Source organism: Anopheles moucheti, chromosome 3 (assembly GCF_943734755.1).
Source record: "Anopheles moucheti chromosome 3, idAnoMoucSN_F20_07, whole genome shotgun sequence".
Lineage (NCBI taxonomy): Eukaryota > Metazoa > Arthropoda > Insecta > Diptera > Culicidae > Anopheles > Anopheles moucheti.
In genome coordinates this window covers 22,116,191-22,133,576 of record NC_069141.1, presented here as the reverse complement: position 1 = coordinate 22,133,576, position 17,386 = coordinate 22,116,191, and the positions used below count along the sequence as shown (strand labels likewise).

The window sequence follows — 17,386 nt, the reverse complement described above, 5'->3', positions numbered from 1 at the left end:
TGGAAAAAAACCACACAGCGTATTATTAATGATATAGAAATGTAATAAAACCAAGCCCTGATTGATTTTTTTAAAGCCACTCGAGTCAGCCGCAACATCATTGAATGTTATTTTCGAAGGTGGAATTAGCTGGAGCTGGAACATGCGGGAACTGCATAGTTCACTGTAGAAACGTTTAGGAATCGGTAATTTCGCGATCTCTCAAAACCCCTTCGTGGGAACAATAGGTTCAGTTCGGGGGGACAATACTACACGCGCACGATATCTAACTAGCGACAGCGTTCGTTTTTTTATTTATTTAATTAAAATTTGTTCATTTAGCTTACTTTTTACACTTTGAAGTTCCATTTTTTTTTCTTTCAAAACGCTCATTACAAGAACAAAATAAACGTCCAACAACATCTCTTTCTAATCCGCGACAGTAGAATGTAAATACATATATAAACAATAGTAGAACAATTTTCATTTGTGTATGTGTTTTATTTTTGCCTTCTCCGTTTATCATCTCTTCTGACTGTTTAGTTTTGTTGATTCGCTTGTGAAGCTAGTTTTGCTTTCTTTGTGCGTTTTGTTTCGATGCACGTCGTTGCTATTCATGTCCTAAGCGGATATCACCGGTTTTGGAAGGGGTATTATATGTGATTTCCATTCGGTTGGACGTTGTGTCTTTCCTTTCTTTTCGGGCCGAGCGTTTTTTGCGTGCCAATTGCAGTAAGATTTTTGCCACTAATGTCTAATAGCATACCCTTGCCCGATTGGCGAGAACGAAAGGCAGAGAGAAACGGTTAGCGTAGTGCACAACAACAAACAAGAGGAAAAATTCGAACTTACATACATTTATCATAAAAACCAAGTACACCAGTATGTTGAAAAGAGTATGAAAGAAATTGGGTAAACACAAATTAACTGATAGGACAACTCTTTTGGGCGACTTTGTGGGATCTTCCCAAATTGAGGAGGCCTCGTTATAACATACCAAAATACCGAAAAGCAATAAAAAAGGAGTACCCAAACATTTTGAGGTTGATACAGAACGTTGTTGCTTTTCTCGGTTGTTTCGGCTTTTGTTTCGGCTTCCGGACCATACCAGTCTCGAAAGCGGGATGTAATTAGAGAAGAGCAGATGCGATTGAAAATACTGGGACAAAAACTAAAACAAAAAAAAAAACAACAATAAATCTTAGATTGTGAAAACAAACAAAAAATGCGCTTACATGGCGGGAATTTATTCGGGAGAAATTGGTACATTAAGTCCACGTGGCGGTGCACGTGGACATTGGTGTAGTGGAAGTGTTGTGCGAAATGTGTAAACAAAATAAACTAACAAATTTATCATACAAAATACATGCTTGGACGGAAGATGAATGGACAACCGTGCAGAAAATAAATGTACTATATAAAATATCTTTGAACGTTTCCGGATTGAATTAAAAGAAATGATCGATTAATGAGAAGATGTAGATTTTAAACAACATTAAATAACAATTCATAAAAACCTTGGCACTGTATTGCTTGATAGTTTTGATTGGGTATAGTTTTTCCGTGTGAATTTATATTATTTTGGTGTATTCTATAATGTTTGGATAAGTAATAGCTATACAAATTCACGTATTGCACCTTATGCGTCTTACTTATTAATGTCTTTATTTTGTAGACTCTACTATAATTTATGTTTAGCTGCTTGTTTTTTTTTACTTATGGTTTTACATACACACCAACATTATTCCTTATCAATTACTTTATTTGATAATTACTATAGTTAGATAAATTGTCTTATAATAGTTATTGTTTTTGTGAGTGTATTAAATTTCCCTTTTCTATGAAACATGTTACTCAAATGCATAAAATCATAAAATTGATAAGCTAGAGCTGAAGAAATCGTTAATAAAAAACACTAATAAAAACCCACGATTGCTGCATCACTGGTAGCGTATCACCGTGCCGAAGGGATTAAGAACAACAAGCAAGCGGAAAACATTACTTTTTCACAAGATCGCTACTAGGGCCCGCGGTTCGTTTAAAGCCGTTTCAACTTTAGTGCGTAATGTAAACAGTGAAGGGAACGGGCATTCCCTTTTAATTAACCTAAGCTGGAAAAGAAAAACATACAGGCCCCACATTCAAAGAAAACCCGCCCGACACTGTGGCACAGACCGGTGAAACGTTGTTTCGGCTTCCATGGTGATGGAGATCGAAGCAGGCGTCAAAAGCGATGCCGCGCTTCGCTTTGAGGAGACTTTTGGTGATGATTGCATCCAGTGGAGGATCAATCCCCTTGTGGAGGCCCAGGGCGGAATTTTTAAAGGGGCCTATAATTTTGCTACGGCATTATCGGTGTTACTTCAAACATGATTTAACAACACCAGCAATGTCTCGGAAAGAAAGCTCCCTTGCGTACACCTCAGAGTTCTGTTACGTAGCCCTGTGCGCTAAGGAGAACCATAACGCCACTACTTGGATCACATTTTCTACGATTTACGTACATTTACGAATCCTGAGTAGTCCAACGCCTTCTACGATTTTTCGCCCAAGGTACAACTTTCAATCGGTTTACTTCTTCGGTAACAATCAGCGAAATTTCCTAGAATCCTTTTTTCTTTTCATGTTGATGTTTAAGACCATGAACAAAAAAAACGGTTGGTTTCTGTGGTGAGCTTTTACTTACTGAACTTTTTTGCAACAATTGACCGTGTTTTCTTCGATCCATTAGGCCACGAGAGTTGACAAAATGCTGACAAATTTGTCAAGTGACAAAATCAGCAGTTCAACTGCGAAAAACCACTGTATCGTTACCGGCACACAATTGTTTTCAGATTTCCGATACTGCAGCGTGGAATAAATTTGCCCATCACTGTTGCATTGCATACTGTCAAACCCGTGAGAGCGATCGCCAGCGCAAGTGAGATGGATGAAATGAGAAGTCTCCCTCATCTCGCGGTCAAAATCGCCGGCGGCTGGATCGAAATTTCTATACAAAACCAGCAGATTCAGATTTCCTACACCAAGAGAGCATGTATTAGCTAGAGGTAACATGTATGCCCCCATATTTTGTCAAGTGGGCCATCACTACGCATACCATCAAAGTCATGAGCACCATCGGTTGTGTAAGTGAGATGAAGTGAGATGAGATGTTGATGGTATGCGTAGTGATGACCTAGGCCATCTTGATTTCTACGCCATTGTGTAAATTTTCGCACCGACAATGGTTGTTTTTCGGCAAACAACGGGTTGCTCTGCGTACCAATAACTGCAATAAGTGATTTTTTCTTCATCCCGCACTTGTACGCTACGCACGATAAGCGATCCTTGTAGCCAACGAAAAGGCGTATCGTTCACCGTGGATCAAAGCTGGAAAAAGGAGGATTACACGAAGCTGAAACGTCCTTCCGGACAACTCGAGCCTGCGGTATTGTGCCCACGTCCGCGGCGATCAGGGACAGCGGTGGTTTTCTTTGTTTAAGAAACGATCTGCTGCAGCGAACCAACTGCCGAGACATTTAGGTGATAACATCCCGCAAGCCGTATGTGAAAGTTCTGTTCCACAATCAATCAACAACAGGCCGGCGTTTTTGCGTAGATACAAAACGCAACCCGGTAAAAATGAACCGATAGAATCGCACGATCTGCGGCAGGTGATGAAGACAATCTTGTGCAATCAAACGGTGATTGGTGTCCCGATAACGTTTGCTGGCTACTATGGAACAATCCGTGATTCGGTGCCGGACGTACGCACGCTACCCTCGGTGTAGTTCGGTGTGATCTTGCGCGATCTGGTCGTGTGTGTCTTCTTTGCCGAGATTGGATTTTACTACATGCATCGATTCTTGCACCTCAAGCCACTGTACAAACTGGTGCATAAAAAGCACAACGAAAGGACGGGCACCGTTTGCTTCGACCGCTATGTACTGCCATCCGATCGGCCACATCATCAGCAAACATGATCCCACCAAAGATCGGCATACAGCTCATGAAGGCGCACATCTTCACCACTGCCATCTGGTTTCCGTTGGTAATCCTTAACACGATTCGGGATCATTGTGGCTACCATTTGCCGTTCTTTCCCAGCTCCGAGTACCACGATTATCATCACGCGAAGTATGAATCATCAAGCCAAACTGCTGTATGAGGGATATTCTTGCACAGCTTTATATGAATGTTTGTTGTATGTTTACAGATTTACTGAGTGCTTCGGAACGTTCGGGTATCTCGATTGGTTGCACGGGACGGACACAACGTTCCGGAAGTCAAAGCAGCACCAGCGTCATCGTACACTTTGGGGCATTAAATCGGCCCGAGAGTTGTAGCCGGATAGTTAATCCGAAGCCACCTGTTTGCCATCCAAAGCTTACGAGTGAGGGTGGTAAGGAATACCTCGTACTAAAACATCCATCGTTCTTTCGTCTTTCTAGCTGTTCTATTTAATTACAAACTCATGTATTCAATAAAACCGTTTGGGGGCTCTTCATCCAATACGCATAATGCTAGGAAACATAGAAACAATTCGGCATTTTACTGGGACCTTTTCTCTACTCATTTGCTAAACATTGATAATAAACTCATTTCCGATTTTTTGGTGTATACATTGTAATTTTAAGCAAGCAGTAAGTATTTAATTTTGATTTATTCCAATTATTGCATTGCATTGCGGTTTCCAATTATTGCATTGCATACCATCAAACCCGCGAGAGCGATCGCCAGCGCAAGTGAGATGGATGAAATGGGAAGTCTCCCTCATCTCGCGCTCAAAATTTCCGTCGGCTGGATCGAAATTTATATACAAAACCAGCTGTTTTCAGATTTCTAACACCAAGAGAGCATGTATTAGCAAGAGGTAACATGTATGCCCCCATATTTTGTCAAGTGGGCCATCACTACGCATACCATCAAACTCATGAGCACCATCGGTTGTGTAAGTGAGATGAAGTGAGATGAGATGTTGATGGTATGCGTAGTGATGGCCCAAGTGACAAAATATGCACGCTGGAGGGGAATACATGTTACCTCTTGCTAATACATGCTCTCTTGGTATCGGAAATCTGAAAAAAGCTGGTTTTGTATACAAATTTCGATCCAGCCGACGGAAATTTTGAGCGCGAGATGAGGGAGACTTCCCATTTCATCCTTCTCACTTGCACTGGCGATCGCTCTCACGGGTTTGATGGTATGCAATGATGAAAACAGCTGGTTTGTATATTTTGCATATCTAAAATTTATTTGATTCATTCATTATGTTTTTTTATGTTATGATAAAACTAACGATTCATTTTTAAATTTTAAGTCCATTGAATTTTACTCAAAAATAAGCACAATAAGAAAAGAAGCAGAAGAGGAACGTCATGCTCCATACAAAATGTATGTAACACCCGTGTATGCTGGTTGAAAACTTACGTGGTAACGTTTAAAATAAATCTAAATTAAATACTTACTGCTTGCTTAAAATTACAATGTATACACCAAAAAATCGGAAATGAGTTTATTATCAATGTTTAGCAAATGAGTAGAGAAAAGGTCCCAGTAAAATGCCGAATTGTTTCTATGTTTCCTAGCATTATGCGTATTGGATGAAGAGCCCCCAAACGGTTTTATTGAATACATGAGTTTGTAATTAAATAGAACAGCTAGAAAGACGAAAGAACGATGGATGTTTTAGTACGAGGTATTCCTTACCACCCTCACTCGTAAGCTTTGGATGGCAAACAGGTGGCTTCGGATTAACTATCCGGCTACAACTCTCGGGCCGATTTAATGCCCCAAAGTGTACGATGACGCTGGTGCTGCTTTGACTTCCGGAACGTTGTGTCCGTCCCGTGCAACCAATCGAGATACCCGAACGTTCCGAAGCACTCAGTAAATCTGTAAACATACAACAAACATTCATATAAAGCTGTGCAAGAATATCCCTCATACAGCAGTTTGGCTTGATGATTCATACTTCGCGTGATGATAATCGTGGTACTCGGAGCTGGGAAAGAACGGCAAATGGTAGCCACAATGATCCCGAATCGTGTTAAGGATTACCAACGGAAACCAGATGGCAGTGGTGAAGATGTGCGCCTTCATGAGCTGTATGCCGATCTTTGGTGGGATCATGTTTGCTGATGATGTGGCCGATCGGATGGCAGTACATAGCGGTCGAAGCAAACGGTGCCCGTCCTTTCGTTGTGCTTTTTATGCACCAGTTTGTACAGTGGCTTGAGGTGCAAGAATCGATGCATGTAGTAAAATCCAATCTCGGCAAAGAAGACACACACGACCAGATCGCGCAAGATCACACCGAACTACACCGAGGGTAGCGTGCGTACGTCCGGCACCGAATCACGGATTGTTCCATAGTAGCCAGCAAACGTTATCGGGACACCAATCACCGTTTGATTGCACAAGATTGTCTTCATCACCTGCCGCAGATCGTGCGATTCATTCGTGCGATCGTGCGATCGGTTCATTTTTACCGGGTTGCGTTTTGGTTCTACGCAAAAACGCCGGCCTGTTGTTGATTGATTGTGGAACAGAACTTTCACATACGGCTTGCGGGATGTTATCACCTAAATGTCTCGGCAGTTGGTTCGCTGCAGCAGATCGTTTCTTAAACAAAGAAAACCACCGCTGTGCCTGATCGCCGCGGACGTGGGCACAATACCGCAGGCTCGAGTTGTCCGGAAGGACGTTTCAGCTTCGTGTAATCCTCCTTTTTCCAGCTTTGATCCACGGTGAACGATACGCCTTTTCGTTGGCTACAAGGATCGCTTATCGTGCGTAGCGTACAAGTGCGGGATGAAGAAAAAATCACTTATTGCAGTTATTGGTACGCAGAGCAACCCGTTGTTTGCCGAAAAACAACCATTGTCGGTGCGAAAATTTACACAATGGCGTAGAAATCAAGATGGCCTAGGCCATCACTACGCATACCATCAACATCTCATCTCACTTCATCTCACTTACACAACCGATGGTGCTCATGAGTTTGATGGTATGCGTAGTGATGGCCCACTTGACAAAATATGGGGGCATACATGTTACCTCTTGCTAATACATGCTCTCTTGGTGTAGGAAATCTGAAAACAGCTAGTTTTGTATAGAAATTTCGATCCAGCTGCCGGCGATTTTGAGCGCGAGATGAGGGAGACTTCCCATTTCATCCATCTCACTTGCGCTGGCGATCGCTCTCAAATAGTTGGAGGAAATCTGAAAAACGCTGGTTTGTATGGAAAGTCAATGTTTAAACATTGCATACCTTTCGCCGGTTTTAGAGCAAAATTGCTCTCGATGCTCTCCTTTTATTTATATATCCTTTTACATTATACATTCGGAAATCCTGGTGCAATTTCGTTTATACTTTAAAGTCACAAAGTCGATATTCTTCTCTGCATTTAATTTGTCACATGGAAACAAATGTTTTATATAGCCATGGAAGATATTTTAGATTAATTTTTTACGTTCTTAATATTTTTTTGCTATAAATTAACTCTACTGTTAAATTTCCAAAAATCGCACAATCGGCACAAATTTTTTGGGCCCCCAACACGGCGAGGCCCTAGGCGACCGCCTACTCCGCCTACCATTTGATCCGCCGCTGATTGCATCACACGCTGATGGAGTTTGTGTATCACGAGAAAAGTGCAATTAGTTTGATGCATTAGTAGTTTTTTTTTTGTGCAAACTGGTAAGTAGAACTTTTAGGTTGCTGGGCTAACGGCAACTTCGATAACAGGCAGCAATGGAGGAAACTTTTTGTGTAAACATCAGCACACCATTCTACAGATAAAATAATAAATGGATTACCTTTTTGAGTTTAATTTTATTTAGAATGTTTATGTTTTGTGCAATCATTTTTCTTACATCTTTCACTCTTTCATCATATTATATCAATTTTATCATTATCATTATCATCATAATCCAAATTATAACATGTGTTTTAGAAACCATAATTTATTACGTTTATCATTAAATTGAATTAAATTGAGTAATTATTTGTAGTTTTCTTATCTTTTCACTTGCATTATTTGCTTTAGCATATTGGTGATTTCTTTACCAATTTTTACGCTCCACGTCTGTTTAGATGATATTAATTGTATCCTTAAATCTATTTTCCCTCAATTACACAAACTAGCTAATCAAGTAAAACGATCGCCGGACATCTTTCTCAATGCTTTTCTAATTTGAAATTCGAGGAAAGGCATATCCCCCAAACCCCCCCCTGTGTTCCCTAACCGAAACATTCAACGAACAATACCCCAAGGGTGACCTTTCCACGTCAGCTCCGATTGCAATCGATCTATTGATCGATCTTATCGTCAGGATAAACATGCAACCCCATGCCAAACATACCGAAACCACCCCAATTCAGGAGGATCGAGGCGTGCGAATGGCCGCGGACATAATGCGGACAGAAGGACCAGAAGGAGTGCGAGCGTTCACCAAATGTTTACTTCTACCGCCCAAGCCCCACCATCCGAACGGGTCAGTCGCAACCAGATATACCACATTAATCTCCATTACTCAGCACTTGAAGCCAATCGAACAGGTCGAACAGAATCAATCCCCGATGGTGCCGTCCGTTCAAGGAACGTTTGCGTTCCAAGAGACTCGGCCCAGATTTACCCAGAGTGAGTGTATTTGTTTCGTGTTCCGTGTGTAGAATCTGCCATCTGTCTGGGGCAGTCCAGGGAGCTTCGGAAACGGTTGATGTGTTTAAAATAGCGCCCCGAAACTGACGAAAGTTGTTTATTGCGATGAACTTTATCTTTCCACTCGCGATGCGAACTGGTGAGACGGAGTGAAAATCCATTACGAGATTTTTATCGTACCCGGCAACGTTAAACAGATATCATCACCATGTGTGGATGGCACCGTCTCGAGAACACCGAAGACACCGGGAGCGGTGTAAGGGGTTGGGTGTGGCGCTGTTCCGTTCGCCGCAGTCAGTTATCAGTTTTCAGTGCATGGTTCAACTTCATTCATAAACATTCAACCGTGGAAAGTGTGAACCACTTGCACTTTGGATGAATATTTCGTTAGACTGGAGAAGGGTTTCCTGCGGAACGGCCATGCGACGAACGTCCTTACCGGTACCATCGATGAGAGAAATATTCCCGACGAGATACCAACAAAGTGACTGCGTGTTCCCTGGGGCTCAAACAGTAAATATTGAGAACCATTACAGTTTCGTATGATTTATCGAGGATTAGAGCGTAGGATTAAGATAAATCCTTCTATTTGCATTGCCAGTTTAGGCCGTTGGGTTCATTTTTTTAAATTACTGATGCGTGTTCATAGAATGAAATGATAGTTGACCGATGAAGTCTGATAACTATTGTCTCATATTCAGGAGTGTAAAATGTTCATATTCAACTTACTTACTTACTTACTTTCTTAATTACTTCCTTACTTACTTACTTACTTACTTACTTACTTACTTACTTACTTACTTACTTACTTACTTACTTACTTACTTACTTACTTACTTACTTACTTACTTACTTACTTACTTACTTACTTACTTACTTACTTACTTACTTACTTACTTACTTACTTACTTACTTACTTACTTACTTACTTACTTACTTACTTACTTACTTACTTTTGCTATTACTCTTATTTTATTTTTTAACATTCCCTTTTTCGTCCATTTTTTTCACTTTTAACTCGATTCCATGTTTTATTTCTCAGTGTTTGTATTACTTATCACATCACTTTTTGCACCCTTCCGTTACACCCTTTTTGAGTCTAATGCTTTGCTCTACCCTGCATGTAGGTGTACGAATCATAAGGATTGGGGAAGTGTTTAATGCATCCTACTTCCCATTTCATAACCGATGATGGTTTCATGTTATTTAATGGCTTGCCCGGCTTAACAGCTCATCGCTACCACCAAAGGATTAAATGGTGAAGATTGCTCCATTCGCTCTGCATGCAAAAAACCCCTCTTACGGAAATCATACCCACTTTGGGAAATTTCTAACTCCCGTTGTGGGGTGACTTTTGCCACCCATAAGACACTCTTGTCTCTTCGCCTGTTTAAACATTTTGTATCCTTGCTGAAAAGGGGAGTTGTGGTTCTTTTCCTCTTCGCTTGTAGCCCGTACTATAGTGATTAGTTCAAGAACTATGCAGACCATGAGTGTATTGACTGGACGGATAGCATCCCCAGCCCACCATAAGCCTTATGCTACACAACAAAGGACCACTTAACCGTTCGCTCGTAAAAGGTAAGCACCTTGCAGCACTCCCGTACATGCCAAAAGCCTCTCATGTTTTCTCTTTGTTCTATTATTAATTGCTCATTGTGTCGGTAGTATTTGGCTGGCTTTTTTGTTACGCTTTCGTTGCAGGTTGAACGACTTTACCATTCATTGGGAACATCTAAGCTAAGTGAAATCTCGAGATAAATAATATTGTCTCTTTAAGCATTGCATTTAACCAATACATGCATTGACATCGTGGTCGTTATTGACACAGTTAAGATGTGCTATTGAAGCTACAGTGGAGGATCAATCCCCTTGGAGGCCCAGGGCGGAATTATAGTTGGGGTCTCTAATTTTAAAAACGATGAAGGAGGGGGGAGGGCATTGTGGCCCTTGAAATGAGACAAAGCGAAAAGCGCAGTAAGAAGGGGCCGCCGTTGTGAAGCTCTATGTCCTTCAATAAATTGTAATTGTATCGTTTATCTCACCACATTGCCCGATGATCCTGAACCAAACACATCCCTCACTCATAAGGCGTAACAGAAAATCCAGCATCGTTTGATCTTTACCTGCATGTGGACAGCAATTACCAGTTTGCTTTTCTAGCGTACCACCCAGTACGCAACAAACGGTAACGGGCAAGACGGTGTACAACCGCAAAGAATGCTGCATCAAACGGAAGTCCAAACGGGAAATCAGTTGCCCACCAGCACGGCAAAGATTTAATGCATCATCGTAAAACTATTTATTGCTCGTACAGGCTGGATGCACTTTTGGCCACTAAACAAATAGCCACCTTCGCGTCTGGCTGGGGTTGCGAAGTGGTCAATTAAATAATTCATCGGTTTCGAACGCTCCGATCAGGCGCACCATGGATCAACTGCACTGTACGATGCCGACGGAACGCTCAATTATGAACCACTCATTACGACGGCCACCTGGCAAAGAGGATCGACCATCATCGGCACAAGGATCGATGAACGAGATTGCAATAGAAAAACTCCCTGGTTGCAATTGCAATGCGGCGAAAGCGTTTAATGAATGGTTTGGGGGTGGATGAAACCTTTCCGCGATGGACAGAAATTTCTCAACGCTGGACTAATGTGTCATCAGATGATAACACATGGCAGTTGGCTGCTTATATTCGATGAGTTGAGGTGAAAAGCATACAAATGTTAAGATGTTCTTGCTACTGGAAAAAATAGTATAGGAAGCTAGTTTTAAAGTAATTATATTGTGTTTAGGTGAAGAATTTAAATAAATTACACTCGAATATATTGTACCGCTCCAGTAATTAATCCGGCAAATTAGTCCGGAAAAGCTAGCCCACCTCCTTGACGCAGATCCTTTGTTGGTAGCAGCGGCGGATCAAACGGTAGGCGGAGTAGGCGGTCGCCTAGGGCCTCGCCGTGTTGGGGCCCCAAACAACTTGTGCCGATTGTGCGATTTTTGGAAATTTAGCAGCAGAGTTAATTTATAGCACAAAATCTAATTAAAAAGGTGGAAAGTTGATCGAAAATATCCTTAGATTTTATATATCCTTGGTTAGATATTTTTTTTTATTTGATTACCTATATCGGCCCGGTTACACGGCTACCCAAGAGAAGTATGCAGTGTATTCAAACTCCTTCTTCTTTATCGGCACGACATCTTCAGGATGTTTAAGCCTACCATTTCTATTTTTTTTATTTTATTTACCCGTAGGATAGTCAGTGCTGCGTACGGAAGTTTGGTGGTCCAAATGAATGATTTTTCCGTGGTCCGTTCTTGTGCAGACCGGCTGCGCTAATACACCATCTGGCCACCCCGTGAACCCTTATATGCCCTTTTACTTCAACCTATTCATGTATTCTATTTCTTGAACGGGATTTTTTCATCTGTTCGTAAATGATCCTACCGTTAGATGCTAGAATAGAAACCATGCTTGTTTTCACTTCCGCGCTATTCGCCAGCAATTGCCATTGCGATTCTCGTGGTGTGGTATTGTTTTCTCTCCCCCATTGAACCGTGAAAATGTCCAGCCTACGTGTTTCGAAACAGTATTGTGTTTAGTATTTCGATTGTCACAATTTCTGCAAATTTGCAAGCCGGTAATGATGTTATAATTGACACAATCTGTCAGTGTACTACGAAATAGCTAGCATTGTCATAGATTACGAATAAAATCATATTGCAATCATTAGAACTTTCTTTTCCGTTCGATTTTTGATACTTCATGGTTCTTGGAATACCATTTCTGTCTTTCTTGATTATTACGAATTAAGAATTAATTATTATTACGAAAAAAGATACTTGAAGAAATCAAGTATGCATTGATATAAAAACGATATATTCAGTGAAGAACCTATCATAATAGTCTTGCTAAAACATTGTCGTGCGTGCTGAAAGCGGTCTCGTTTTTTGCATTAAAAACTCAGTTTGTTTGAGAAAAATTAGTGAGTGCTTTGTGGTGTTGTATCCCTATAATTTGCTACTGACTATCAAATTGATTAATGCTAAACAACATCGTTTGTAATACAAAAAAACGAAAATAGATATAAAGCAAAGTTCTGTAAAGTTTGCTGTACCTTAAATAATTACCGGTTCCCTTTATTTAATTAAAGTAATTCCTTTTTTTCCCAATTCACTTTTAACTCGACCGTCGTATTTTAATTCCTCTTACAGCTTTATTCTTTTCTCAAACAATCGCTCCATTTTCCCATTGTTGCACACTGTCCTTTATACGATCCAGCCCGTACTGTATGAGTGAAACACACTGTCCTTTCCACAAGAATAAAAAAACGCACACACAATGTTCATCCTTCTTCATTGCATAAATCGTGCCTCCTTGGTGGCCAACTCCTTGCACTGTTCATGCTGCGAACCTTCGCCTATAAGTGGGCTTCCTTTTTCGTTCCCCATTTGCTGTGACGGCACTGAATTATGCGCGCGTTGGTGCGCCTTCAAGCACGCCGGGTACTTCACCGCGGATAGCGAAAGAATGAAATGGTTGACTGTACGGCACCGGCCCAGGGCGGCCACGACACGAATCCGGTGAGCAGAATCAAAACCGAGAGACACACAAATGGTTCCTTCCCGCCAACGTAACCGGAAACTTCCTTTCCACAAATCGCACAAACGCACACACTTATTCGCATATGTGTGTAGATCCTGCAGAAGGTTAATCGCCAGGAGGCCATGAGCAGGCTAATGACGATGGGGTTCTTTAACATACACACTCGCATACACACACACCGTGAAAAAAGAAGGGTTCTTCAATGCTTGCTCTCGAGCCTGGTGCTTATGGTTTTATTGGTTGATTAGGCACTTCATCATTCCCGTCGGCTGTTCCGGGCGGCGGCGTTGTCGCCATCATGCAAACCCTAGTAGAGAGAAGGGCTGGAGATGCTCGCCCGGTAGCTGCATGAAAGGATTGGTCTGAAAGGATGCAGCGTGCACGAACGGTATCGTAGGATAAGCGTGCCTAGAAGACCACTAAATGGGCCACAAAATCCCGGTGGAAACTGTTCCGCCTACGGGTTGAAATGGGTGGGTGTTTTGTCTATTGTTGCATCGTTTCTATTGCACTTTGTTGTGAAAATGCACGTGCGCAGGGAAATGGAAATTAAAAATCTGCTTGTGGGGTAAAATTCAGACAGATTTATCTTATCTCTTTTCTTCTTTCGGTAACAAAAAGTCAAAGCATCTATTAAAGCTGATGATGGATTTTAATTGAATGCAAGTATTTTTTCAATGAAAATTTTGGTTGGTTTGGTTTTTTGGAGGTTTAAATAAAGTAAAATAATTTATTTATAATAATTTATAATGTATTTTTAACTGTATAAGTTATAATTTAGAATAAAATAATAACGCGAATCAAATAGAACAAGAATACAAAAGATGAAAACAAAGAACAATAGTTCAACATTACAAGCAAAACAAGAGCACACAACACAAATGGCGGTGCTAAAAACGTTCAAAATGAAACCCGTTCCCGTATTCAAATTTCACCGCCGCGTTCTAGTAGGCGTTGACTGTAATTTATGGTTCAAATACTATAACCATTGCGTTAACGTCATGCATAGGGAGTGACTGCAGACATAACCTTAATTTTGTAAAACAATTTGTAAAAACATGTTGATGGTTTTTTAATACTTATTCTTAGTAAAATTGCAATTTGCCCCTGAAATAAATATTAAACTATAAATATAACGCAACGAAAGAGTTCGTGAACATTGTAAACATAATCAATAATTCTCTTTTCAACTCTAGAACACTCTAGTCACTTGTTCCCCAAAGCCAATTACCTACAATTAGAACAGTTTAGCTACAAATTATTTCTCCCCGTCCAGGTGGTCACCGTCACAACTAATTGTGTAACGATTTCATTAGCGACCACTAAACGGAGTTGTGCCACAGTTTAACATTCTTTCTTAGCTAACCACCCATGGGTACGGATGGTCCGCGTCCAGATATGGCGTGAGAATAACTACAAAATGGAGTGCAGAACTCAGTGAAAATTACTCCGCGGAAGACTAATTTAAACTTTCAACATGCATTACCAGTCACATTAGGCCGTCTATTAGGGGTTAATTGTAAGACAGTAGCATGTGCAGAAGGACAACCTTCGTCGAATGATATGACAGCAAGTGTTTTGTGTTCATCTTTAAACAATTGTGAAATATAAAATTATTACAAAATTTATCACAAACAATTACAAAAAAAAAACATTAAAATTGTTACTCAAAATCATAGGTTAAACCTTGCTTATCATACTATCATAAATTTCTTTTGTTAAAATACATCAATTTATAGTTATTTAATAAGAATAACTAATGAAATACCAACTTCATTAGAAAACTAAACTAAAACAATTGCCTAACTAAACATAACATAAGCATCACACAAGTAAGTTTCAATTTTTAAGGCTTTTCAATTTCTACGTCTATGCCATGTCTAAAGGTTAACCCTACGAAGTTAACTGATGTACTTTGTACATGTTGCTTTGGAAATTCTACTCCCCGAGAATTGACCCCCGAAGGCAGTAAAGACTGTTTTCCACTAACTAAAACAACGGCGGCCTGCTCAGTCGGTAGTTCCAAGAACATAACGCAACGTATTTGTTCTTTGCATGTACCTTTCATTCCATTTTAACTCGGTTCTTTCTCTCTTTTTACATTTTTCTATAGACCCGTTTGATCCGTGCCCATTTAGCTTGCTTTAATTCTTTCCCTTATGCTCCCGATTTATGCTCCCCGTGCATGATCTTCAACCATGGTACTATGATGCGCAAGCATCGGTAAGAAAACTGACACAAACCTCCCCTCAAACTCTAATCCAACCCCGCAAGCCCACCAGCAATGAAAATGTTTCCTGCGTCTCTGTGTGTGTGCGGGTCAGAAAATGGGTGGAAAATGGAGGTTTCGGAAAAACAAACCACCAACAAAACACGCAATGCTTCCAGGGCTTACGCTTACGAGTTTACCTAGTAAAAGATGAAATAAATGGTAATAATAACGCACCGTCGCAGCGAAGATTCGGTACGGTCTGTACAAGTACGACTTGGTCCGGGAGGAAAATATACAACGTGAGCATAAAACGCCATTCGCCTGGAGGCGATTTTTCTTTCCGTCTCTCCGACATATAAGCACAACCGTTTCCCGGTTTCCGTGTTGGCGCATTCTAGCCGTGGGATAAAGGGATGCTTTTGTACTTATTGCTTGGGCAGGTACAGAACGAAACGGCGCATGAAACTGACATGGTACTTGATGACATCATCAGAACTTAATGTGTTTATGCTGGATTAATGTGTGCTTATTTGGACGGGTTATTTCTTTATAAATACGGAACTGAGTAGTTCCTACACAAAAAAAAACAGTGCTGGGAAGAATTTACTCCACATTCCTTGGACCCAAAACAAGACTCCAAACTCAACTACAAATAACGTAACACAATAATTCAGTATAAAAAAGAAACAATTTTTACATTTAAAGTTCTATTGTTTTATAGATTAAGCAAACAATTCTTTTTAGTACTCTTTATATTTCTTTGTTTTTTAATCGTAATCATCAATTTTGAATTAAAGTACTAACCTTTTAGTAAAAGAGATAACACAAAAGATTCTTTGTTAATATTAACTAATAAAAGGAGGAAAATATAAGAAGATAAAAGTAACATTTATTAATTGCAAAGTATGGGAAAGTAGAAACGAATCCACAAACTTTAATTAAAGGAACCCTGACCAATGAATAATGAAAAAGAGTGTGTAGCACTCTAAAAACTAATAGAACACACTATAAAATATATTACATAAAAAGCATACAATAAATATAACAAAAAAGAAACAATAATTTAACAGTATTTTGCAACTTGAAAAATTATCGTCAAATTCTCTTTTTTTGCAGCAATACCTGCTGAAGGCTCGCCACCGACGATGTTTTTAGCTTTTTTTTTCAAAAAAAGTCGGCGATTGAAGTCGGGATCAAATGAGCCAACCCATTTCCGGCCCGAACAATCCCATGTGTGAGCGGTTGGGACTTCATTGGACAGTTTTGGTTGTTGTCTTTTGGGAGTCATACACAGGCAAACGAGCTCGTAACCAAACAGATGGATACCGACCCCAACGTCTCCAGAACACCCTGCCGAGTTCGACTGTCTATGCCGGAGGTAACTGTGCCAGACGATGATAAAAAAAAAGAAACGAAAGTAAAGCTATCTGCTCGGCGGCACTCGGCCCGTATGCTGAGCACGCGAGCCAGGAAAACGCATCAAACGAAACGATCGTCGTAACGGCTTACTTTGATTTTGCAACCAGCACGTGCGATCGGATGTACACGGAGTATGCGAGCACGGCGTACGATAATAGCTGTTCATATTTGAGATTTTCTCGCCGCGTTTTGTTTGTGTATAGTGGTGGAACATTTAAATGTAATGTGAATTGTAATTTGTGCGCGGTTTCGGACAACTGAACGGTCTGGTTTAAATCTCAACCACCACTGTGCCGCTTCCGAAACGTAACAGCTAACACCGGTTTTACAGACAGAATTTCACCTTTTCACTGGCAATTTTGTATGTCTCCAGCCCATTTTATACTGTCACACCCATTCGCCATTGAGAAAGGCGTGAAAAAGTCACGTATACACCTTAACCATTAGATTGAAGATGACGGAGCCTGTAGCCTGCCGCCGCCTTGCTTTGGTGTTACGTTTGACTTCCACCACCCAAAA

The 17,386-nt window shown here is 40.6% G+C and overlaps 2 protein-coding genes across 2 annotated transcripts; one reads left to right on the top strand and one right to left on the bottom strand.

Annotated features, from left to right (window-relative positions):
* Positions 1-3,192: 3,192 nt before the first annotated feature.
* Positions 3,193-4,562, top strand: LOC128303718 (fatty acid hydroxylase domain-containing protein 2-like). The gene is made up of 2 exons (XM_053040769.1): positions 3,193-4,095; positions 4,175-4,562. Exons 1-2 carry the CDS (start codon positions 3,938-3,940, stop codon positions 4,302-4,304), a joined length of 288 nt encoding a protein of 95 aa, XP_052896729.1. The 5' UTR covers positions 3,193-3,937; the 3' UTR covers positions 4,305-4,562.
* Positions 4,563-5,245: 683 nt separating this feature from the next.
* LOC128304097 (fatty acid hydroxylase domain-containing protein 2-like) lies at positions 5,246-6,408 on the bottom strand. Its single transcript, XM_053041230.1, has 2 exons — positions 5,933-6,408; positions 5,246-5,853 (listed from the first exon to the last, which is right to left on the bottom strand). The coding sequence occupies exons 1-2, from the start codon at positions 6,088-6,090 to the stop codon at positions 5,724-5,726; spliced, it is 288 nt and encodes a 95-aa protein (XP_052897190.1). The 5' UTR covers positions 6,091-6,408; the 3' UTR covers positions 5,246-5,723.
* Between the last annotated feature and the right edge of the window lie 10,978 nt (positions 6,409-17,386).